Source organism: Neoarius graeffei, chromosome 16 (assembly GCF_027579695.1).
Source record: "Neoarius graeffei isolate fNeoGra1 chromosome 16, fNeoGra1.pri, whole genome shotgun sequence".
Lineage (NCBI taxonomy): Eukaryota > Metazoa > Chordata > Actinopteri > Siluriformes > Ariidae > Neoarius > Neoarius graeffei.
Genome location: NC_083584.1, coordinates 10,198,837 through 10,223,848, shown reverse-complemented (window position 1 = coordinate 10,223,848; position 25,012 = coordinate 10,198,837). Strand labels below are relative to the sequence as shown.

At 43.9% G+C, this 25,012-nt stretch overlaps 1 protein-coding gene across 1 annotated transcript in view; it reads right to left on the bottom strand.

Moving 5' to 3' along the window:
- The window catches only part of adgrl1a (adhesion G protein-coupled receptor L1a), a 370,320-nt gene extending 346,112 nt beyond the window's left edge, over nucleotides 1-24,208 (bottom strand). Inside the window, exon 1 of the mRNA XM_060942476.1 lies at nucleotides 24,133-24,208. Within this exon, the coding sequence (XP_060798459.1) occupies nucleotides 24,133-24,202 (70 nt within the window). The 5' untranslated portion in view covers nucleotides 24,203-24,208. The remainder of the gene's footprint in view (nucleotides 1-24,132) is intronic.
- Nucleotides 24,209-25,012: the final 804 nt, after the last annotated feature.

Genomic DNA, 25,012 nt, shown 5'->3' with positions numbered 1-25,012 from the left:
AGACAGAGAAGACGAGGCTAATCCAGTGCTAGGTTTAAGCATGAAATAAATCAACGGAAAACTGAAACTAAAGACGTGCTGAACACCTGAAAGGCTACCAAAACTTCATGATATTTTCTTCACACATATTTACAAGAGAAAAACATACTAATGGACATCAAAAAACTGGAAAAGAGACATGTCAGAGATGTGAAACTTCTGCACTAGTGAGCGACTGTGACAGTTTGTAAAGAAACATGGCCACCAGGTTTTCTTCATTAAAAGCGGAGGATTCTGAGAGAATTTTGGCTGCCAGGTCGCGCCACTGTGTGTAGCTGTTGATGTTAATTTTAAAAGTAACTCAGTAAATTACACAGGGAAAATAATAATAATAATAATAATAATAATAATAGGGGGCGGCACGGTGGTGTAGTGGTTAGCGCTGTCGCCTCACAGCAAGAAGGTCCGGGTTCGAGCCCCGTGGCCGGCGAGGGCCTTTCTGTGCAGAGTTTGCATGTTCTCCCCGTGTCCGCGTGGGTTTCCTCCGGGTGCTCCGGTTTCCCCCACAGTCCAAAGACATGCAGGTTAGGTTAACTGGTGACTCTAAATTGAGCGTAGGTGTGAATGTGAGTGTGAATGGTTGTCTGTGTCTATGTGTCAGCCCTGTGATGACCTGGCGACTTGTCCAGGGTGTACCCCGCCTTTCGCCCGTAGTCAGCTGGGATAGGCTCCAGCTTGCCTGCGACCCTGTAGAACAGGATAAAGTGGCTAGAGATGATGAGATGAGATAATAATAATAATAATAATAATCAGCTTGACTGCGCTAGCGTTGGCCTTCGCAAACACGACTGCTACGTTGGTTAGAAGGTAACTGGACTGCTGCACTAACAGCACCAAATCGCAGGTAAGTTAGCGTTAGCCTTTGAGAATGCTGACATGTGTGTATGTATAATAATAATAATAATAATATTGGCTGGCTCTTTTTCGTGGTATATCAGATATATTCCATTCAGCTACTCGTCTTCAATTCATTCAGTATCATGCTAGCTGAATGGAATATATCTGATATACTGCGAAAAAGAGCCAGCCAATATTATTATTATTATTATTAGTACACATTCCTTTCGGGTGTTCAACGCGATGTTCTTGTTCAAAATTCTCTCAAAATCATCTGAATTTAACAAAGCAAACCTGGCAGCCATGTTTGTTTACAAATTGTCACAGTCGCTCGCTAGTGCAGAAGTTTTAAGTCTCCGATGTGTGACATCATGTTGCCTTGACAACCGTGCAATATTGTAAACCATACTCAACGCTCAGTCTCCATTGGGTAGAGTGATGTAATACACGTAGGATAAGCGATATGATAACAATATTGCATGCCATCAATAAACCCACTAGAAGGGAATAGAACACATGTATATAATAATTCCCGATATTTCACTCCAATGATGTCACTCCTAGTGTTTTCCCGCTGACTGGACATGCATTGTCAAAATGGCGAAGTGGTTCAAAATTAAAATTCTTTTCATAAACTAGCTTTTTTTGGGGGTCTGGATGTGTCCATATAATATAAAGAACATTACAAAGTGGCATGAAGATAAACTTCATATCTTCATGCCATTGTGTAATATCATCTCCTCTCATCTCATTATCTGTAGCCGCTTTATCCTGTTCTACAGGGTCGCAGGCAAGCTGGAGCCTATCCCAGCTGACTATGGGCGAAAGGCGGGGTACACCCTGGACAAGTCGCCAGGTCATCACAGGGCTGACACATAGACACAGACAACCATTCACACTCACATTCACACCTACGGTCAATTTAGAGTCACCAGTTAACCTAACCTGCATGTCTTTGGCCTGTGGGGGAAACCGGAGCACCCGGAGAGAACATGCAAACTCCGCACAGAAAGGCCCTCGCTGGCCACGGGGCTCGATCCTGGACCTTCTTGCTGTAAGGCGACAGCGCTAACCACTACACCACCGTGCCGCCCCGTGTAATAATATATATATATATATATATATATATATATATATATATATATATATATATATAAGTATATTTCTGTATACTATAAGTATAACTATATTTCTGCATAAATATGACCTAAAACATCAGATTTTCATAAGAGCAAGGTGTGTAATAGTCGGCGAGGTCACAAAGGATCCCAGGGTAACTTCTAAGCAACTGAAGGCCTCTCTCACATTGGCTAATGTTAATGTTCATGAGTCCACCATCAGGAGAACACTGAACAACAATGGTGTGCATGGCAGGGTTGCAAGGAGAAAGCCACTGCTCTCCAAAAAGAACATTGCTGCTCATCTGCAGTTTGCTAAAGATCACGTGGACAAGCCAGAAGGCTATTGGAAAAATGTTTTGTGGATGGATGAGACCAAAATAGGACGTTTTGGTTTAAATGAGAAGCGTTATGTTTGGAGAAAGGAAAACACTGCATTCCAGCATAAGAGCCTTATCCCATCTGTGAAACATGGTGGTGGTAGTATCATGGTTTGGGCCTGTTTTGCTGCATCTGGGCCAGGACGGCTTGCCATCATTGATGGAACAATGAATTCTGAATTATACCAGCGAATTCTAAAGGAAAATGTCAGGACATCTGTCCATGAGCTGAATCTCAAGAGAAGGTGGGTCATGCAGCAAGACAACGACCCTAAGCACACAAGTCGTTCTACCAAAGAATGGTTAAAGAAGAATAAAGTGAATGTTTTGGAATGGCCAAGTCAAAGTCCTGACCTTAATCCAATGGAAATGTTGTGGAAGGACCTGAAGTGAGCAGTTCATGTGAGGAAACCCACCAACATCCCAGAGTTGAAGCTGTTCTGTACGGAGGAACGGGCTAAAATTCCTCCAAGCCGGTGTGCAGGACTGATCAACAGTTACCGCAAACGTTTAGTTGCAGTTATTGCTGCACAAGGGGGTCACACCAGATACTGAAAGCAAAGGTTCATATACTTTTGCCACTCACAGATATGTAATATTGGATCATTTCCCTCAATAAATAAATGACCAAGTATAATATTTTTGTCTCATTTGTTTAACTGGGTTCTCTTTATCTACTTTTAGGACTTGTGTGAAAATCTGATGATGTTTTAGGTCATATTTATGCAGAAATATAGAAAATTCTAAAGGGTTCACAAACTTTCAAGCACCACTGTAGATACACACACACACACATACGGTATATGTATGCACATGTGTGTGTTCCAAATGTTATTTCATAGTGTTGATGTCTTCAGTAGTGTTCTACAATGTAGAAAACAGTCACAATACAGAAAAAAAACTATGAATGAGCAGAGTAGGGGTGTGCAAACTTTTCATTCCTAATGTATGTATGTATGACCATATTTCTGAGATGAGTTAGTTTGTCATCGCACTGCATCTTCGGATGTATCTATAATTTTATTTACAGGAAATGTAGGAACTTGGCAGCACGGTGGTGTAGGGGTTAGTGCTGTTGCCTCACAGCAAGAAGGTCTGGGTTCGAGTCCCGTGGCCGGCAAGGGCCTTTCTGTGTGGAGTTTGCATGTTCTCCCCGTGTCCGCGTGGGTTTCCTCCGGGTGCTCCGGTTTCCCCCACAGTCCAAAGACATGCAGGTTAGGTTAACTGGTGACTCTAAATTGACCGTAGGTGTGAATGTGAGTGTGAATGGTTGTCTGTGTCTATGTGTCAGCCCTGTGATGACCTGGCGACTTGTCCAGGGTGTACCCCGCCTTTCGCCCGTAGTCAGCTGGGATAGGCTCCAGCTCGCCTGCGACCCTGTAGAACAGGATAAAGCGGCTACAGATAATGAGATGAGATATAGGAACTTCATGTCCAGATGTGCTTTTACTATACAATACAGCCACACAAGAAAGTGGACACACCCATCATCACCATCATCATCATCATAACATCATCATCATCACCACCACTATCATCATCATTATAACATCATTATCACCATCATCACCACCATTATCACCATCTTCACCATCACCATCATCACCACCACTATCATCATCATTATAACATCATTATCACCATCATCACCACCACCATCACCATCTTCACCATCATCACCACCATCACCATTATCACCATCACCATCATCACCACCACTATCATCATCATTATAACATCATTATCACCATCACCACCATCACCATTATCACCATCTTCACCATCATCACCACCATCACCATTATCACCATCTTCACCATCATCACCACCATCACCATTATCACCATCTTCACCATCATCATCACCATCATCACCACCACTATCATCATCATTATAACATCATTATCACCATCACCACCATCACCATTATCACCATCTTCATCATCATCATCACCACCACCATCACCCTTATCACCATCTTCACCATCATCATCATCACCATCATCATCATCATCACCACCACTATCATCATCATTATAGCATCATTATCACCATCACCACCACCACCACCATCACCATTATCACCATCTTCATCATCATCATCACCACCACCATCTTCACCATCATCAACACCATCATCATTATCACCACCACTATCATCATCATCATAACATCATTATCACCATCATCATCACCATCATCATCACCACCATCACCATCACCATCAGAACCATCATCACCATCATCACTATCATCACCACCACCATCACATTATCACCATCCTCATCATCACCATCATCACCACTATCATCATCATAACATAATTATCACCATCATCATCACCATCATTATCATCACCGTCATCACCACCACCATCATCATCACCGCCATCATCATCACCATAATTATCACCATCATCACCACCACCATCATCATCACATCATTATCACCATCATCATCACCATCGCCATCAGCACCATCATCACCATCTTCACCATCATCATCATCACCACCACCACCATCATCACCACTATCATCATCATCATCACCATCACCACCACTATCATTGTCATCATCATCATCATCATCACCATCATTATCATCACCATCATCACCACCACCATCATCATCATAACATCATCATCATCATCATCATCATAACATCATTATCACCATCATCATTATCATCATCATCATCATCAATTCTACCTCATTTCAAGATCATGTTGTCATACGTTTAATCAAACTTTTATTCATATTTGATTGGATTTAATAATAATTATTCATCCGTCATCAACATCTGGAATCCCAGTCTAAACCTTACGTATGCAGCGTAGCGGATGGGAAACCGTGTGGAACTCGGCCTCGCTGCGTTCTCGCAGCTTAACTACCAAGAATTCCTGTGAGCTAATAATAAAAATCTAAACCTAATAAACTCCGTGATTAAAGAATGATTGTAGCTCCGAGTGATCGCCTTTGATTCAGAAACCGACACAATTTTCACCTTCCGAAAATCAGTTTAGTGTGTGATGCAAACTCTTAGAAAACTTCTAACCCTTCAGGCGAGAGTTCCCAAAAAGAGAAATCGCTTTTTTCCACAATCTCTACTTTTGTTTTGTTCATTAACATTACGCATTAATACGAGTCTAACTATGAAGACGGATGTTGTGCGCTAATCTATTCGAAATGTTTCTGGAAGACATGTTCAAAGTTACAAGAAAACGTTTACGTGCTATTTTAGTCTGTTGCGCCATCCTGAGACTTGGCACGGGCGCAGCAGTCCAGAGATTTAAAACAATTCCTCAAAAACAGTGATCCTCCAGTGATTCTGATTCGACAGAGAATGGAGAACAACGAACGGGAAAATGTACTGAAACTTTTACGAATTTGTGTGACGTTAAATAACGAGTAGAAACCAAAACGCTAATTTCAAAAAACAAAACAACAACAACAACAACAACAACAACAACAAAAAACAGATGCGCCAGATGTTTCATTGCATTCAAGATTTCTTCAGTGTTTCACTTCTTACTGATTTTTCAAAAGCTGTTTCAAGAAATTATACACACACACACACACACACTGGCCACTTTATTAGGAATACCCTTCCATCCACCTGCTGTTTGATGCAGTTCTGTAATCAGCCGATCCCTCGACAGCAGCACGATGCATCAAATCACGTAGATACAAATCAAGAGGTTCAGTTAATGTTCACAATGTTCAAACATCGGAACGGGAAAAATTATGATCTCAATTTTGGTGTGACTTTCTTTCACTGTGGCGTGGGTGTTGGTTTGAGATGGACCGGATGGACTGCTGCTTTGAGTATTTCAGAAACTGCTGATCTCCTGGGGTTTTCACACACAACAGTCTCCATACACAGAATGGTGCGGAAAACAAAAAACATTCATTGTGTGTGTGAGTGAGTGAGTGACAGTTCTGTGGGTGGAAACAAACAACGCCTTGTTGATAAGAGAGCCCAGAGGAAAATGGACAGATTGAACAGTTCAAGCTTTTTTTTTTTTTCCAGGAAGGATATAGTAACTCATATAATCACTCTTTACAACCGTGGTGAGCAGAAAAGCATCTCATCATCTTCTGCAACAGTGGAAAGAAGACCACATTGGGTTCCAGTCCTGCAGCCAAGAACAGGGATCTTAGAATCAAGAACGAGTTCCTATAAAAGTGGCCAGGGAGTGGATGTAATGAATACAACAAACACGCTTACCCTTTTTCCCCCAACAGGGAACGGGTTCTGTTCTGATTCGTGCAACATATTTTGACCCGTTCAGAGCATTTCGACCAGAAATAAATCGGTCCGGAACCTGAAAATTCGTTTCCCAGCTGGAACCGGAATATAGCTGGTTTTAACAACATCAGTGGGTGTGTCATTAGTTTGGAGAGGAAGCGGAGTGCAGCGATGGAGAACGCAACGGAAAAAGAAACATGTTCTCTACAAAAACAGAATAAAAGCTCGGAGGTAATCAGTGCGCGCCGCCATCTTGCTCCTCCTGTTTATTCCTGTTGTGGATTGTGCTGCCACGCCCTCCCTTCATCCTTGATTCAAACGGTTCTGCTCAAAACTGGCGAAAACGTGGGCTGGTTCACTTTGCACCAAGGTTTCAAAGAATCCTGAATGGAACCGGTTCAAGAACCCGCTCCCTGTTGGTTGAAACGTGGTATCTGTGTTGAGCTCTGTGTCGTGCTCTCAGAGGAAAACAATCAGTGATGAGTTGGTGTGATGGAACGACCGAAGTTGCAGTTAAATTAAACAATTAACCTGGATTATTTGCCTATAACAGCACGTCCTGAAGTGTTTTATTCCTCTTACACAACAGCAGTTTGCCATTGATTACAAGTTTTATTTACAGCAGGCAGTGTAAAGATACCCTACGTTGCTCGCTATGAAAAAAATGAGTACAATAAAACCCTTCAGAAAAAAAAAAGACTGGAAAACATCCTCCTCCACCGAATGCAGCGAATGAGCTCCGAGGGTTTGAGCTGCGATCTTTCTTTATATTTCAAACTTGATGTCGAGCAGTCGTCTGGTTACACTGTGACCTGTCCAACAATCTCGTGGACTAATAAAACTGTTCTAACTCATTTTATATGAAGCTGTTGTGAATATTTTCCGTAGACTGTGTTATGAAATAATCTCGTTATTATTATTTTTTTTAAAACAAATTAAAAATAAGTGCTGGATAAAAACTCATCTATTTTATGGAAATAAAGATATAAATTTAGTTGTTCGGTGTTCGTGTTTATGAGATACGTTGCCTTGCACTTACGATCAGGTTCCCTGTGGTGGGACACGGATAAACAGTACGTCATTCGTTCGTTCGTACGAACGCAAAAGCCATCAAAAATCAGCAAACTTCATTACTGTATTCTCTTAATTATGGAACTCCGCCATAAACAGTTCCCACTCGTAAATCGGTGTAAGGAATATTTTACACACACGTTCCTGACAAATAGATTCAAATGTTACTAGTGTAGTATGGTCGAGGATTGGGGTCTCACACACACACACACACACACACACACAACTCATAATGTCCATTTGGAAATCCAAACATCTATTTTAAAATAAATAAATAAATAAATGTTTGGACTTTGGCGTTGACCTCATGACTGTATGGAGTCACACTCTGACTCTCCAACACTCTGACACTCAGACACTCTGACTCTCTGACACTCAGACACTCTGACTCTCCAACACTCTGACTCTCCAACTGTCTGACTCTCTGACTCTCCAACACTCTGACACTCAGACACTCTGACTCTCCAACACTCTGACTCTCCAAAACTCTGACTCTCCAACTGTCTGACTCTCTGACTCTCCGACACTCTGACTCTCCAACACTCTGACTCTCCAACTGTCTGACTCTCTGACTCTCCGACACTCTGACACTCAGACACTCTGACTCTCCAACACTCTGACTCTCCAACACTCTGACTCTCCAACTGTCTGACTCTCTGACTCTCCGACACTCTGACTCTCCAACACTCTGACTCTCCAACTGTCTGACTCTCTGACTCTCCGACACTCTGACTCTCCAACACTCTGACTCTCCAACTGTCTGACTCTCTGACTCTCCGACACTCTGACTCTCCAACACTCTGACTCTCCAACTGTCTGACTCTCTGACTCTCCAACACTCTGACACTCAGACTCTCCAACTGTCTGACTCTCTGACACTCCAACACTCCGATTCTCTGACTGTCTGACTCTCTGACACTCCAACACTCCGATTCTCTGACACTCCGACACTCCAACACTCCGATTCTCTGACACTCCGACACTCCAACTCACTGACTCTCCGACTCTCTGACACTCTGACACTCTGACTCTCCGACTCTCTGACTCTCCGACACTCCGACACTCCGACACTCTGACTCTCCGACACTCCAACACTCCAACACTCCGACACTCCGACACTCTGACTCTCCGACACTCCAACACTCCAACACTCCGACACTCTGACTCTCCGACTCTCCAAATCTCTGACTCTCCGACTCTCTGACACTCTGACTCTCCGACACTCCAACACTCCGACACTCTGACTCTCCGACTCTCCAAATCTCTGACGCTCCGACTCTCTGACACTCCGACTCTCTGACACTCCGACTCTCTGACACTCCGACTCTCTGAAACGCCGACTCTCTGACACGCCGACTCTCTGACACGCCGACTCTCTGACACGCCGACTCTCCAACGATCCACAGAACCTTTTTATCTCCCCTAAGACTCGTCTGTATAACATTATAGACTCATTAATCTTCATGCAAATGCTAAATCTGTTGAATTAAATGTAATAATCTGTATAATGTCTCGTGCGCCACTTCGTCTTCATTTTCTTTTATTATAAAATTGTCTCTACGACTCCCCTCCGATCTCAAAGGATCAGATTTTTATCTGATCTGATTTACTATGGAACGTTTCTAATGTTGATGATAATAATAAATAAATGAATGAATGAATGAATGAATGAATGATTTTCAGGTGTCTAAATTGCCTTCGTTAATAACTCTATGAGTGTCGTTCATTTTTAACTTTCTGTTTCAACTCAAAAGTGTAAAGATTATATATATATATATATATATATATATATATATACAGTGCCTTGCAAAAGTATTCATACCCCTTGAACTTTTTCACATTTTTCCACCTTACAACCACGAACTTAAAAGTTTTTTATTGAGATTTTATGTGATAGACCAACACAGAGTAGCACATAATTGTGAAGTGAAACGAAAATGATAAATGGTCTTCAAAATTTTGAACAAATAAAAATCTGAAAAATGTGGTGTGCATTAGTATTCAGCCCCCTGTACTCTGATACCTCTAAATACAATCCAGTGCAATCAATTGCCTTCAGAAGTCATCTAATTAGTTAATAGAGTCCTACTGTGTGTAATTTACTCTCAGCATAAATACACTTGTTCTGTGAAGGCCTCAGTGGTTTGTTAGAGAACACTGAAGAACAAACAGCATCATGAAGACCAAAGAACTCACCAGACAGGTCAGGGATAAAGTTCTGGAGAAGTTTAAAGCAGAGTTAGGTTATTAAAAAAATATACCAAGCTCTGAACATCTCAAGAAGCACTGTTCAATCCATCATTCAAAAATGGAAAAAGTATGGCACAACTGCAAACCTAACAAGACATGGCCGTCCACCTAAACTGACAGAGCGAGCAAGGAGAGCACTGGTCAGAGAAGCAGCCAAGAGGCCCATGATCACTCTGGAGGAGCTGCAGAAATCCACAGCTCAGGTGGGAGAATCTGTGCACAGGACAACTATAAGTCGTACACTCCACAAATCTGGCCTTTTTGGAAGAGTGGCAAGAAGAAAGCCATTGTTGAAAGACAGGCATAAGAAGTCCCGTTTGCAGTTTGCCAGAAGCCATGTAGGGGACACAGCAAACATGTGGAAGAAGGTGTTTTGGTCAGACGAGACCAAAGTTGAACTTTTTGGCCTAAATGCAAAGTGCTATGTGTGGCAGAAAACTAACACTGCTCATCACCCTGCACATACCATCCCCACTGTGAAACATGGTGGTGGCAGCATCATGCTGTGGGGATGCTTTTCTTCAGCAGGGACAGGGAAGCTGGTCAGAGTTGATGGGAAGATGGATGGAGCTAAATACAGGGCAATCCTGGAAGAAAACCTGTTGGAGGCTGCAAAAGACTTGAGACTGGGAAGGAGATTCACCTTCCAGCAAGACAATGACCCTAAACATACAGCCAGAGCTACAATGGAATGGTTTAGATCAAAGAATATTCTTGTGTTAGAATGGCCCAGTCAAAGTCCAGACCTAAATCCCATTGAGCATCTGTGGCAAGACTTGAAAATTGCTGTTCACAGACGCTCTCCATCCAATCTGGCTGAGCTTGAGCTATTTTGCAAAGAAGAATGGGCAAAAATTTCATTGTCTAGATGTGCAAAGCTGGTAGAGACATACCACAAAAGACTTGCAGCTGTAATTGCAGCAAAAGGTGGCTCTACAAAGTATTGATGCAGGAGGGCTGAATACTAATGCACATCACATTTTTCAGATTTTTATTTGTTTAAAATTTTTTGAAGACCATTTATCATTTTCGTTTCACTTCACAATTATGTGCTACTCTGTGTTGGTCTATCACATAAAATCTCAATAACAAACTTTTAAGTTCGTGGTTGTAAGGTGGAAAAATGTGAAAAAGTTCAAGGGGTATGAATACTTTTGCAAGGCACTGTGTATATATATATATATATATATATATATATATATATATATATATATATTTGGACGCACTGTATTTCTTTCGTTCTTTCTTTCTTTAAATTAACACCTGAACAAACCCACACATTCTTTCTTTCTTTCTTTCTTTCTTTCTTTCTTCTTTCTTTCTGTAGATTTATTATTTCTTATGAGTTTGAAGCAGCCGTGTTTTTATTTGAGAAAGTTTTCGGGAGACTCTACACCCACGTCCCTGACATGTTTCTGTTTTCAGTCTACTCTACTCGGAGGAAAGCGCTATCCACCATCTTCTGCATACTTCAGCTCACAGATGCGCCTTATTGTCTCATCTCACTGTGATTGACAGGAGAGAGAGAGAGAGAGGGGGAGAGTGAGAAAGAGAGAGAGAGAGCGGGAGAGAGAGAGAGAGAGAGAGAGAGAGAGAGAGTGTATGCCCCTCCCACCCAGCCTACTTCCTTCCCTTTCTTCCATCGTTCCGCTCAGAGTCTCTTTTGGACATCATCTTTTTCTGTTCCCACCAGGCGCCATCTTGCTGATCTCATCACTGTGTCTCTTTTTCATATCTATTTTCACAACATCGCTTCTTTTCTTGTTCACTTCTCGTGATTTTTCACTAACAACATTTACTGCGTTGTCGTGACAACTAACATCCACTGGTAGACCACAACTGCTGTTTATGGTCACTGGTCTAGTCTCTGTCACTATGACTCTTTATGAGATGAGATTAAGCCCTTTCAGCTTTCGGACTGGAGGAACATTTTCATAGTTCTTAGAACTCTTGGAGAAGTTCCACCTTTCCCATGTGTCCTCACTGCAGGAACTGAGCACGATCACAGGTCTCACAACGCTGCACCGAGGGGCTTTTTCACTCCTCATGCACAGCAGGTTCTCTCCCAGGACAAGAGGAACCAGGAGGGACGTACAGTGGTGCTTGAAAGTTTGTGAACCCTTTAGAATTTTCTATATTTCTGCATAAATATGACCTAAAACATACAAGTCCTAAAAGTAGATAAAGAGAACCTAGTTAAACAAATGAGACAAAAATATTATACTTGGTCATTTATTTATTGAGGAAAATGATTAAATATTACATATCTGTGACTGGCAAAAGTATGTGAACCTTTGCTTTCAGTATCTGGTGTGACCCCCTTGTGCAGCAATAACTGCAACTAAACATTTCTGGTAACTGTTGATCAGTCCTGCACACCGGCTTGGAGGAATTTTAGCCCGTTCCTCCGTACAGAACAGCTTCAACTCTGGGATGTTGGTGGGTTTCCTCACATGAACTGCTCGCTTCAGGTCCTTCCACAACATTTGAATTGGATTAAGGTCAGGACTTTGATTTGGCCATTCCAAAACATTAACTTTATTCTTCTTTAACCATTCTTTGGTAGAACGACTTGTGTGCTTAGGGTCGTTGTCTTGCTGCATGACTCACCTTCTCTTGAGATTCAGTTCATGAACAGATGTCCTGACATTTTCCTTTAGAATTTGCTGGTATAATTCAGAATTTATTGTTCCATCAATGATGGCAAGCCGTCCTGGCCCAGATGCAGCAAAACAGGCCCAACCCATGATACTACATCCACCATGTTTGACATATGGGATAAGGTTCTTATGCTGGAATGCAGTGTTTTCCTTTCTTCAAACATAACGCTTCTCATTGAAACCAGAAAGTTCTATTTTGGTCTCATCCATCCACAAAACATTTTTCCAATAGCCTTCTGGCTTGTCCACATGATCTTTAGCAAACTGCAGACGAGCAGCAATGTTCTTTTTGGGGAGCAGTGATTTTCTCCTTGCAACCCTGCCATGCACACCATTGTTGTTCAGTGTTCTCCTGATGGTGGACTCATGAACATTAACATTAGTCCATGTGAGAGAGGCCTTCAGTTGCTTAGAAGTTACCCTGGGGTCCTTTGTGACCTCGCTGACTATTACGCGCCTTGCTCTTGGAGTGATCTTTGTTGGTCAACCACTCCTGGGGAGGGTAACAATGGTCTTGAATTTCCTCCATTTATACACAATCTGTCTGACTGTGGATTGGTGGAGTCCAAACTCTTTAGAGATGGTTTTGTAACCTTTTCCAGCCTGATGAGCATCAACAACGCTTTTTCTGAGGTCCTCAGAAATCTCCTTTGTTCGTGCCATGATACACTTCCACAAACATGTGTTGTGAAGATCAGACTTTGATAGATCCCTGTTCTTTAAATAAAACAGGGTGCCCACTCACACCTGATTGTCATCCCATTGATTGAAAACACCTGACTCTAATAATTTCACCTTCAAATTAACTGCTAATCCTAGAGGTTCACATACTTTTGCCACTCACAGATATGTAATATTGAATCATTTTCCTCAATAAATAAATGACCACCTATAATATTTTTGTCTCATTTGTTTAACTGGGTTCTCTTTATCTACTTTTAGGACTTGTGTGAAAATCTGATGATGTTTTAGGTCATATTTATGCAGAAATATAGAAAAGTCTAAAGGGTTCACAAACTTTCAAGCACCACTGTAAGTGTCTGCTGATTGTTCCAACACGAGCCAATGCAGCACCGGCAACCGCCATTTTTAAAACTCAGTGTAAAACGGAGTTTAACGTTACAAGTTTTAACGTTACATTAAAAATGGAGAGAAATCACAGACGAATGGACCGACAGTGAAATCCAGGCTTTGTTGGGTGTTTATGTGGCGTGTCTAAGCAAAATATAAATATCTTCACAAGCTTCTCCTGCTCACGTCGCACAAGTGTTCCGGGTTACGTTGCTCCCCTGGGCATCGTCAGGATTCTTCACGCGTGATTTCAGAAACCGTACGCTGTGGTTCTCACCGTCACACCACTGATTGACACGTCTCTACACTTGAGGACTCTCAGAGACTCCACACTCTGTCCACAGACATGATGGAAGTCTCTCCTGAGTGTTCAGACCACACACACACACACACACACACACACTCAGACAGTGCAGAATAGGCGTCTGTTGCAACTTCAAAGAAACCCCCGCCGCCGACTCCGCCCCCCAGCCTTCTGTCCCAATGTATATTCAAAGGCCATCCATTAACCTTTCCCTCTCTCAGACCTGCCTGTGATCCCCAGCTCTCAGACACACACTTTCAACAGAGAGAGAGCGAGAGAGAGGAGAGAGAGCAAGGAGAGCGACATAGCAAAAGAGAGAGAGAGAGAGAGAGAGCAAAAGAGAGAGAGAGATAAGAGCGTGAGAAAGGGAAGGAGGATGGAGAACATCCAGGACCAAGTGCACTCGGCAGCCATCTTGACGACAGGCAGGTCACAGAGGTTCACTTCCACCTCAGTGGTGAAAAACATCAACACACACACACACACACACACACACACACCAGCTGTCCTTATCTTTATCTATGCCTCTGTGTGTGTGTGTGTGTGTGTGTGTGTGTGTGTGTGTGTGTGTGTGTAGAGATGAATGTAAGTTACGGAGAGAGAGAAGAGAGAAGAAATGAGGGAGAGAAAAAGAAGAGAAAGGGGAAGGGGGGATAAAGCTAAAGGGAGAGACGGTGAAAAGGGAAGACAAGCAAGTGAGAGAGGAAGAAAAGTGAGGGAGTGAAAGCGTGAAGAAAAGAAAAAGAGAGCGAGAGGGAGAAAGATGAAGGAGAGATGGAGGTTATGAGAGAGAGTGAAAATAGGAGTCATAGAACAGGAGAGGGGCAGAGGAAAAAGATGAAATGAGTAGAAAGATAGATAGATAGATAGATAGATAGATAGATAGATAGATAGATAGATAGATAGATAGATAGATAGATAGATAGATAGAAGTGGAATAAAATACAGTGAAGGAACACAAGAGAACTGGGGAGAAAGAAAGAGAAAAGAGAAGCAGAGAAAAAGTAGAGGATGAAGAAAGAGAGTAATGAAGGAGAGAGAGAGAGAAAGAGGGAATGAGGGAGAAGTGAAAGAGTGAAACACAGAGAGAGAGAGAGGGAATAGGGTGAGAGAAGAGAGAGAAATGGAGAAAACGAGAAAAGAGTGAGTGATGATGAGGGAAGAAAATGAATAAAGTGCGTGAAGGATGGAAGAGGTGAGGGAAAAGAAAGGAAGCAGTGAGAATGAAAAGAGAGAACAGGGGAGAGAGAGATAAATGAAGAAAATGAGTGAGAGAAAGGATGATGAAGAAAGAGAGATGAAGAAAACAAGTGAGAGAAAGGATGATGAAGAAAGAGAGAGAGATGAAGAAAACAAGGGAAAAGAGTGAGTGATGATGAGGGAAGAAAATGAATAGAGTGAAAGAAGGATAGAAGAGGTGAGGGAAAAGAAAGGAAGCAGTAGAAATGAAGAGAGTGAGAGAGAGAGAAACAATGTGAGAATGTCAGAGAAAGAGGATGAGGGGTGAGGAAAAGCAAGATGAAAGAAAAATAACCAGGAGAGAAAGCAAAAAAGAGAGAGAGAGAGAGATAAAGAAAATGAGTGAGAGAAAGGATGATGAAGAGGCAAGAAAAAAGAGGGAGAGAATATGGTAAGAATAAAATATAGAAGAGGCGAGGGAGAAAGAAAGAAAGAAAGAAAGAAAGAAAGAAAGAAAGAAAGAAAGAAAGAAAGAAAGAAAGAAAGAAAGAAAGAAGTGAGGGAAAGAAAGGAAGTGGTGGGAATGAAAAGAGAGAACAGGGGAGAAAGCAATGAAAGTGAGAGAGCGAGAGAGAGAATAATGTGAGAATGTCAGTGAAAGAGGAAGAAAATGATGAGGAGATGAAGAAAAGCAAGATGGAGGAAAAATACATCGACAGATGAGAAAGAGAGAAATGAGGAAAACAAGTGAGAGAAAGGATGATGAAGAGGCAGGAGAGAGAGACAGAGAGAGAGAGAGAGAATATAGTGAGAATGAGAGAAAGAGGAAGAAAAGTATGATGAAGAGGATGAAAGAGGGAGGGAATGTAAAGAGAGATGAGTAGGAAGAGGAAAAGAGAGACGGATGTGTTGAGAAGCGGACGTGGCGGAATGACAGACGACAGTAAATAGAGGAAGAGAGGGGGCGGAGCCGGATAGAGGGAGAGTGGCATTTGACTGACTGGAGCTGTGTGAATAAAAACACACTCTCACACACACACACACACACACTCTCTCACACACACACACACACACACTCACACTCTCACACACACTCACTCACACACACACACTCACTCACACTCACTCACACACACACTCTCACACACACACACTCACACACACACTCACTCACACACTCAGAGCTTCTCGGAGCTCTTGAGACTCCATCCTGGGCCTGATTGCGCCTCTCCAGCGTGCTGCGCTTTTCAGCGCTGCATTACCAGGCGTGTGTGAATGCGGCCTGCGAGCTTCAGGAGCCTCATCGCCGCCGCCGCGTCCACAGAGACCAAACAAACGCCGCATCATCAAACATTCACACAGGAGAAGAGCAGCTGCACTTTCAATCGGGGGAAAACGAGAGGATAAGCAGAGTGAAGATAAGAAGAGGAGAGGGAGAGAGGGAGGGGGAGAGAGGGAGGGGAGAGAGAGGGAGGGAGGGGGAGAGAGGGAGGGGGAGAGAGAGGGAGAGAGGGGGAGAGGGAGAGAGGGGGGAGAGAGAGGGAAAGAGAGAGGGAGAGAGAGAGGGAAAGAGGGAGAGAGAGAGAAAGGGGGAGAGAGAGAGAGAGAGAGAGAGAGAGAAAGAGGGAGAGAAAGGGAGAGAGAGGGGAGAGAGAGAGGGAGAGAGGGGGGAGAGAGAGGGAAAGAGAGAGGGAGAGAGAGAGGGAAAGGGGGAGAGAGGGAGAGAGAGAGAAAGGGGGAGAGAGAGAGGGGGGAGAGAAAGGGGGAGAGAGAGAGAGAAGAGAAAGAGGGAGAGAAAGGGAGAGAGAGGGGAGAGAGAGAGGGAGAGAGAGAAAGAGGGAGAGAGGGGGGAGAGAGAGGGAAAGAGAGAGGGAGAGAGAGAGGGAAAGGGGGAGAGAGGGAGAGAGAGAAAGGGGGAGAGAGAGAGAGGGGAGAGAAAGAGGGAGAGAAAGGGAGAGAGGGGGAGAGAGAGGGGGAGAGGGAGAGAAAAGGAGAGAGGGGAGAGAGAGGGGGGAGAGAGGGAGAGAGAGAGAAAGGGGAGAGGGGAGAGAAAGAGGGAGAGAAAGGGAGAGAGAGGGAGAGATAGAGAGAGGGAGAGAGCGAGGGATGGGGTGAAAGTCAGGATTTGAGTTTCTTCTCTTCATAAAAGTGAAAAACAGATGACGTCAGCAATCAGTTTTAATCAAGCCAATCAACTTCAGCGAAAATTAGACGGGTATTTATAAATCTCTCTTCACATTCCCTCCCTCTTTCATCCTCATCATCCTTTTCTTTCTCTCAATCATTCTCACCATCTTCTCTCTCTTTCCTGCCTCTTCATCATCCTTTCTCACTCGTTTTCTTCATCTCTCTCTCTTTCCTACCTCTTCATCATCCTTTCACTCGTTTTCTTCATCTCGCTCTCTCTTTCCTGCCTCTTCATCATCCTTTCACTCGTTTTCTTCATCTCGCTCTCTCTTTCCTGCCTCTTCATCATCCTTTCACTCGTTTTCTTCATCTCTCTCTCTTTCCTGCCTCTTCATCATCCTTTCACTCGTTTTCTTCATCTCTCTCTCTCTCTTTCCTGTCTCTTCATCATCCTTTCACTCGTTTTCTTCATCTCTCTCTCTCTCTTTCCTGCCTCTTCATCATCCTTTCTCACTCATTTTCTTCATCTCTCTCTTTCCTGCCTCTTCATCATCCTTTCTCACTCGTTTTCTTAATTTCTCTCTCTCTCCTGTTCTCTCTTTTCATTCCCACCGCTTCCTTTCTTTTCCCTCACCTCTTCCATCCTTCACTCGCTCTATTCATTTTCTTCCCTCATCATCACTCACTCTTTTCTCTTTTCTCCATTTCTCTCTCTTCTCTCACCCTATTCTCTCTCTCTCTCTCCATGTTTCACTCTCACTTCTCCCTCATTCCCTCTTTCTCTCTCTCCTTCATCACTCTCCTCTTTCCTTATCCTCTACTTTTTCTCTTCTATCTTCTCTTTCTTTCCTTCTCTCTCTCCCCCAGTTCTCTTGTGTTCCTTCACTGTATTTTATTGTTCGTTTCTTCTGTAACACAGAGAGACGATTTCAGCAGCCAGTGAGATTTGAACTGAGATTTCTCTCTCAGTTTGCTGCGAGCGAGGGATTCTCCTGGGAGTCGCGTGCGCTGATGGGTTTTACGATACAGTCGGCATATCAGGGGAAAATTCAAATTCAGTCCAAATTGCTTGCACCTGCTCTCACTGAATTCAGAACTGAATGCAGAACAACATACTTTTTTACAGAATTAAAATGTGTTTATCCGTTCTTGAGATATTACAAATCAAAGATTGAAAAAAATAAACGTCTCATTTTTTATAAACCTGCCGTAATATTCTGTCTGAGGGTCACACGGTCCAAAATGGGCCTCGTTAGCCAATGAGATCAAATGCTTTTTCTTCATAACTTTTCTATTTTTCAAGATATTTACATGGAAATTGGCAGGAACATAGATGATTGCATACTGAATACAAAGTTTGAAAAATTAATAAAAACAAAGTATTCAAATTAGTATTTAATGAGTACTAATTATGCTAATTAGGTAAAATGTTAAATCGGTACAGTCAATAAAAAAGGAATAAAAGATTATTTCTAATCCCCTCTTTGTGCTCTGTAGAGCTTTGTATTTCTCAGTCAGGCCTACTCGTGTTTATATGAAAAAATATAAATGATTATTTTGATTAATATTCACAGCTTTCAAGGCGAACCTCGAAAAAACTGTCTGATCCACATCCAATAAACAATTCACATTAACTGAACGGAAACTGACACTCGCTTTTCTGACTTCTGGGTTTTTTTAAATCTCATTCTGAACACTAAGATCTCAATATTTTTCTTCAAAACAACTCCAGTTATATTCTAAACTACTTATTTATTTACATGAATTGGTTTGATTTGAAAAAATAAGTAGGTAAAGCGATGAAAACTCACTTCAAAGTCTCCCGTGAATCAGAACATTTTGCTGAATCCTTCATCAGAAACAGTGCGAGCGAGAGAACATCCCTATAAAAGTGATCTGATTGATATTGATGAGTAATCCAGTCGGAAACCGATCAGAAAAGAGAGAGAGAGAGAGAGAGAGAGAGAGAGAGAGAGCCTGACCGCTTTCCCGTGACTCAAAAAGAAAAGCACGGGCAGTTTCTCGACGTCCCGCGAGCAGAGTTTTTACTCTGCTGTACCGACTTCAACCTGCCGTTCCTCCCAAAGTCCTGAACAGATCTTAACCAGATACATTTCTTTAGAAAGCAGAGATTATACGTTTTTTTTTTTTATGATTGTATTCATGATAGAAAATCTTCAAGAGTTAAGCGATGACAGATTTGGAAACTCAGATGAGCATCTGGATGTACAATTTTCACAGCATGGCCAGCGAGCGTCTGATACGCCTAGTATAAAAACCATAATAAATATGTCATTAAAATTGTATTTATGGAGAAAAATAAAACTTGGAAAGAAAGATCGATTCCTATGATGAGTCCAAATTCATATGACATGCAAATTTAAGTCATAAAGAAATGGAGGACCTGCACACGTTTTCAAATCTTTTACGCAAGAAAGCATTAAATCAAGTGGCGCAAGTCATGTAGCAAAACAGTTGATGCCTGGTGACTAAAAGTAGAACCTTTTATGGAGGTTAAAGATAAATTAAGATGGATTACCCTTAAATATTCCAAAATAGTTCATTCTGTCAGCACACACACACACACACACACACACACACAGTATTTTAGGCCACTGTATAATCCGATAACCTGTTAACATGAGTGTATCACCCCGTGGGGCAGTGTATTAAACCCTCGTTCAGCTCGCTGTGTGTTTGTCTTGTCTACGTTCTCGGCGTTCCCGAGGAGGACCACGTTGGGTTCTGATGAGCCTCGACAGTAATTACACGCTGCGCAGAAACAATGGGGAAAATCACACAATGAGAATATTAGGTGAGGATTGTTTAAAACTGAAATAGAGGGGGTGTCATTATTTATACACATTTATTTATGCTGTCTGTTCCAAAGCAGAGCCAGTCACAATGACACTGTGTGATTCCAAGAAGAGCGTTGCGCTGCACGTCCAGGGAGCAGAACCTGGACCTGAACGTGTGCCTCAGAGAAGCCTCGGGACCGAAAGAACGACTCGAACACGACTCACATCCACTGCAGTCATCACGGGACCGAAGCCCGCAGTGACTCCTGCTGTGAAAGGTGTCGGAAATCACACAAAACAGTGTTACATTGTGTGTGTGTGTGTGTGTGCGTGTGTGTGTGTGTGTGAGTGCGTGTGTGTGAGTGTGCTGTCTCGCTATGTCAGCCATGATGTGATGTGTGAAAGATGAATTTAGAACAGACAGCGATTCATTACACTACAGCTGAGAAATCATTTCATTCATTACATTGCAACCGCTCTGTTTTAATTAAAGAAAAATACAGAGGTACAGAGGCCACGCCTTCTTCCCTGGGGATAATAAACAAATAGACCACGCCTCCTTCACTAGGACTGACACTGACAGACACACAGGCCACGCCTCCTTCACTGACAGACACACAGGCCACACCTCCTTCACTGACAGACACACGGGCCACGCCTCCTTCACTAACACTGACAGACACACAGGCCACACCTCCTTCACTGACACTGACAGACACACAGACCATGCCTCCTTCACTGACAAACACACAGGCCACACCTCCTTCACTGACACTGACAGACACACAGGCCATGCCTCCTTCACTGAAACACACAGGCCACACCTCCTTCACTGACACTGACAGACACACGGGCCACGCCTCCTTCACTGACACTGACAGACACACAGGCCACACCTCCTTCACTGACACTGACAGACACACAGGCCACACCTCCTTCACTGACAAACACACAGGCCACACCTCCTTCACTGACACCAACAGATACACAGGCCACACCACCTTCACTGACACTGACAGACACACAGGCCACGCCTCCTTCACTGACAGACACACAGGCCACACCTCCTTCACTGACACTGACAGATACACAGGCCACACCTCCTTCACTGACACTGACAGACACACAGGCCACACCTCCTTCACTGACAAACACACAGGCCACACCTCCTTCACTGACAGATACACAGGCCACACCTCCTTCACTGACACTGACAGACACACAGGCCATGCCTCCTTCACTGACAGACACACAGGCCACACCTCCTTCACTGACACTGACAGACACACAGGCCACGCCTCCTTCACTGACAGACACACAGGCCACACCTCCTTCACTGACACTGACAGATACACAGGCCACACCTCCTTCACTGACACTGACAGACACACAGGCCACACCTCCTTCACTGACAAACACACAGGCCACACCTCCTTCACTGACAGATACACAGGCCACACCTCCTTCACTGACACTGACAGACACACAGGCCATGCCTCCTTCACTGACAGACACACAGGCCACACCTCCTTCACTGACACTGACAGACACACAGGCCACACCTCTTTCACTGACAGACACACAGGCCAGATACACAGGCCACACCTCCTTCACTGACACTAACAGACACACAGGCCACACCTCCTTCACTGACACTGACAGACACACAGGCCACACCTCTTTCACTGACAGATACACAGGCCACACCTCCTTCACTGACACTGACAGACACACAGGCCACACCTCTTTCACTGACAGATACACAGGCCACACCTCCTTCACTGACACTGACAGACACACAGGCCACACCTCCTTCACTGACACTGACAGACACACAGGCCACACCTCTTTCACTGACAGATACACAGGCCACACCTCCTTCACTGACACTGACAGACACACAGGCCACACCTCCTTCACTGACACTGACAGATACACAGGCCACACCCCCTTCACTGACACTAACAGACACACAGGCCACACCTCTTTCACTGACAGATACACAGGCCACACCTCCTTCACTGACTGGCACTGTGGCCATGCCTCTATTAACTGACAGGCACAGAAGCCACACCTCCTTAATTGAGACTGACATTTAGGCCACGCCTATTTGACTGAGCCTGACACACACACACACACACAGAAAAAGGCACAAAGGGAACAGAAATTTCCTATGCTTTGACTAACAGCCGGTCCGTGTGTGTGTGTGTGTGTGTGTGTGTGTGTGTGTGTGTGTGTGTGTGATCAATGATCCCGTAGCTCATCTGAAGCTTCACTAATTCTGCAGGCTGCATGTGTTAGCACTTGATAACACACAATTGATTATTAATGCATTATTAATACTGCTGGAAAAACACACAAACACACACACACACACACAAACACACACACACACACACACACACACACGCAGTGTGCTCTGATGAAACAGTCTGATGCCAGGGGCCAAGTGTGTCCATTGGAACAGTGAACACACACATCAATTCAGGAGCGCTGGCAAATTAAACTCGGCATGAGCAAGAGCCACAAACACACCTGGACAAGCAAACGGTGCAACAGCGCCAGCTACACACACACACACACACACTGCTCATTACATACTGCTGCATATTCATATCTCTCTCTCTCATACACACACACACACACACACACACACCAGGGTCCTTATTATTAACAAAAACTAATGACAATTTGGAAACTAAAAAAAAAAAAGAATTTCCAAAATGATTAAAGGTGCAGTCAGTGATCTCGTGAGAGTCGTTTCAAAACTCAAAATGTCAAACAGATATGATTACTTTCAAAGACACACACACACACACACACACACATGCCAGAACATCTGAACACTGGTGCTGGTGCTTTCTGAATTCGGGATGAAGATGATTGACAGCTGAGCAGAGAAAACTCTTTGCTCTGATTGGTCGGATACTTGGTGGCACACATGAACTGTTTTTTTTTTTCTTTTTTCCCTCTCGAGTTTCTCAGAATTTACTGAAACGGAGGTAAAACTTAAAGAGCTGCTTCCAAGAGTTTCAGATCCAAAACTGAAGTTCTCACTCACTCACTCACTCACTCACTCACTCACTCACTCACTCACTCACTCACTCACGTAATCTCTCTCTCTCTCTCTCTCTCTGTGTCTGTCTCTCTCTCTCTGTCTCTCCCTCTCTCTGTCTCTCTCTCTCTCCCTCTCTCTGTGTGTCTCTCCATCTGTCTGTCTGTCTCTCTCTCGCCGTCTCTCTCTCTCCCTCTCTCTCTGTCTCTCCATCTGTCTGTCTGTCTCTCTCTCTCTCCGTCTCTCTCTCCCTCTCTCCCTCTGTCTCTCTCTCTCTCTGTCTCTCCCTCTCTCTCTGTGTCTCTCCATCTCTCTCTCCATCTCTCTCTCTCCCTCTCTCCATCTGTCTGTCTCTCTCTCTCTCTCCGTCTCTCTCTCTCTCTGTCTCTCTCTCTGTCTCTCCCTCTCTCTCTGTGTCTCTCCATCTCTCTCTCTCCATCTCTCTCTCCCTCTCTCCATCTGTCTGTCTCTCTCTCTCTCCGTCTCTCTCTCTCTCTGTCTCTCTCTCTCTCTCCGTCTCTGTCTCTCTCTCTGTCTCTCCCTCTCTCTCTGTGTCTCTCCATCTGTCTGTCTGTCTCTCTCTCTCCCTCTCTCTCTCTGTCTCTCCCTCTCTCTCTGTGTCTCTCCATCTGTCTGTCTGTCTCTCTCTCTCCCTCTCTCTGTCTCTCCCTCTGTCTCTCCCTCTCTCTCAGCAGATGGTGTGTTAGTGTCTGCGCTCGGCCACTGTGGCTCTGTGACCTGCTTCGATCCTCCGCCCTTTGCAGGCTTAACTACACCCCCGTTAGCAAAGCCGCTCCTGCTGATACACACAAACATCTACAACACACACACACACACACAGGCGCTCGGCGTGAGTTTGTACACAGCGCCTGCCCCCACGTTGCGTGACAAATTTAGGGGAATTGTACACATATGGCGCCAGTTGGTACGCGGCCGTCCGTGAGCGCAGGGCGAGAGGGTTTTAGTGTCAGTGTGAACAGGACGCAGTACTCACCTTGAGCAGAGGGGGCGATGTTACTGAGGGTGACGGCGCAGGTACACAGCAACCAGAGAGCCACAGCCATGATGGGGCAACGGGACGGAGGGGCAAGACGACCTGCGGGGGTCAACAGCCTGCAGGGGCAGGGACCAACCTGAGAGAGAGAGGGAGAGAGAGACAGAGAGAGAGGGCAAAGTAGAAAAGAAAGTAGAAGAGAGATAGCAAAATAAAGAATGAAAACAGGAAGTGAGAGAGAGAGAGAGAAAGGGAAAGAGGAAGGAATTGAGAGAGAGAGGAAGACAGAAGGGAAAAGAAAAAGAGTAGGAGAGGAAGAGAAATAGGAGTAAGAGGGCAGAGAGAGTGAGGAAAAGAAAAAGAGAGAAGAAAAAAGAGAAAGAGAAAAAGTGAATGTTAATTCGATTCTTTGATTCAGGATTATTAAAACTGTTTCTTCACTCGTTCGATCTTGTTGTTGTTGTTGTTTTTCCTCTCTATGTAAATCTCTCATTCTCAGATGTGGTTCATTTCACGCTGCACTCATTTTAAACAACAGACAGCAAAGGAAACGTTTCACTGTGACACGGAGAGAAAGAAAAGCAGAAACCAGAGCCATTTCATCCATTTCCTGCTTTTCTCTGTTTTTAGGTGTTTAGGGTCGCAGGATGGAGACGACGTGCTGCAAACGGCCCCGAGAGCCTCACTGCCACGCCCACATACGGGGGGGGTCAGAGAGAGCAAGATGGAGAGAGAGAGATGGAGAGACAGAGATGGAGAGAGAGACAGTCAGAAGTGGAGAGAGAGAGAGAGAGAGAGAGAGAGGGAGAGAGAGAGATAAATGGAGAGAGAGACACAGAGAGACAGAGTCAGAAATGGAGAGAGACAGAGATGGAGAGAG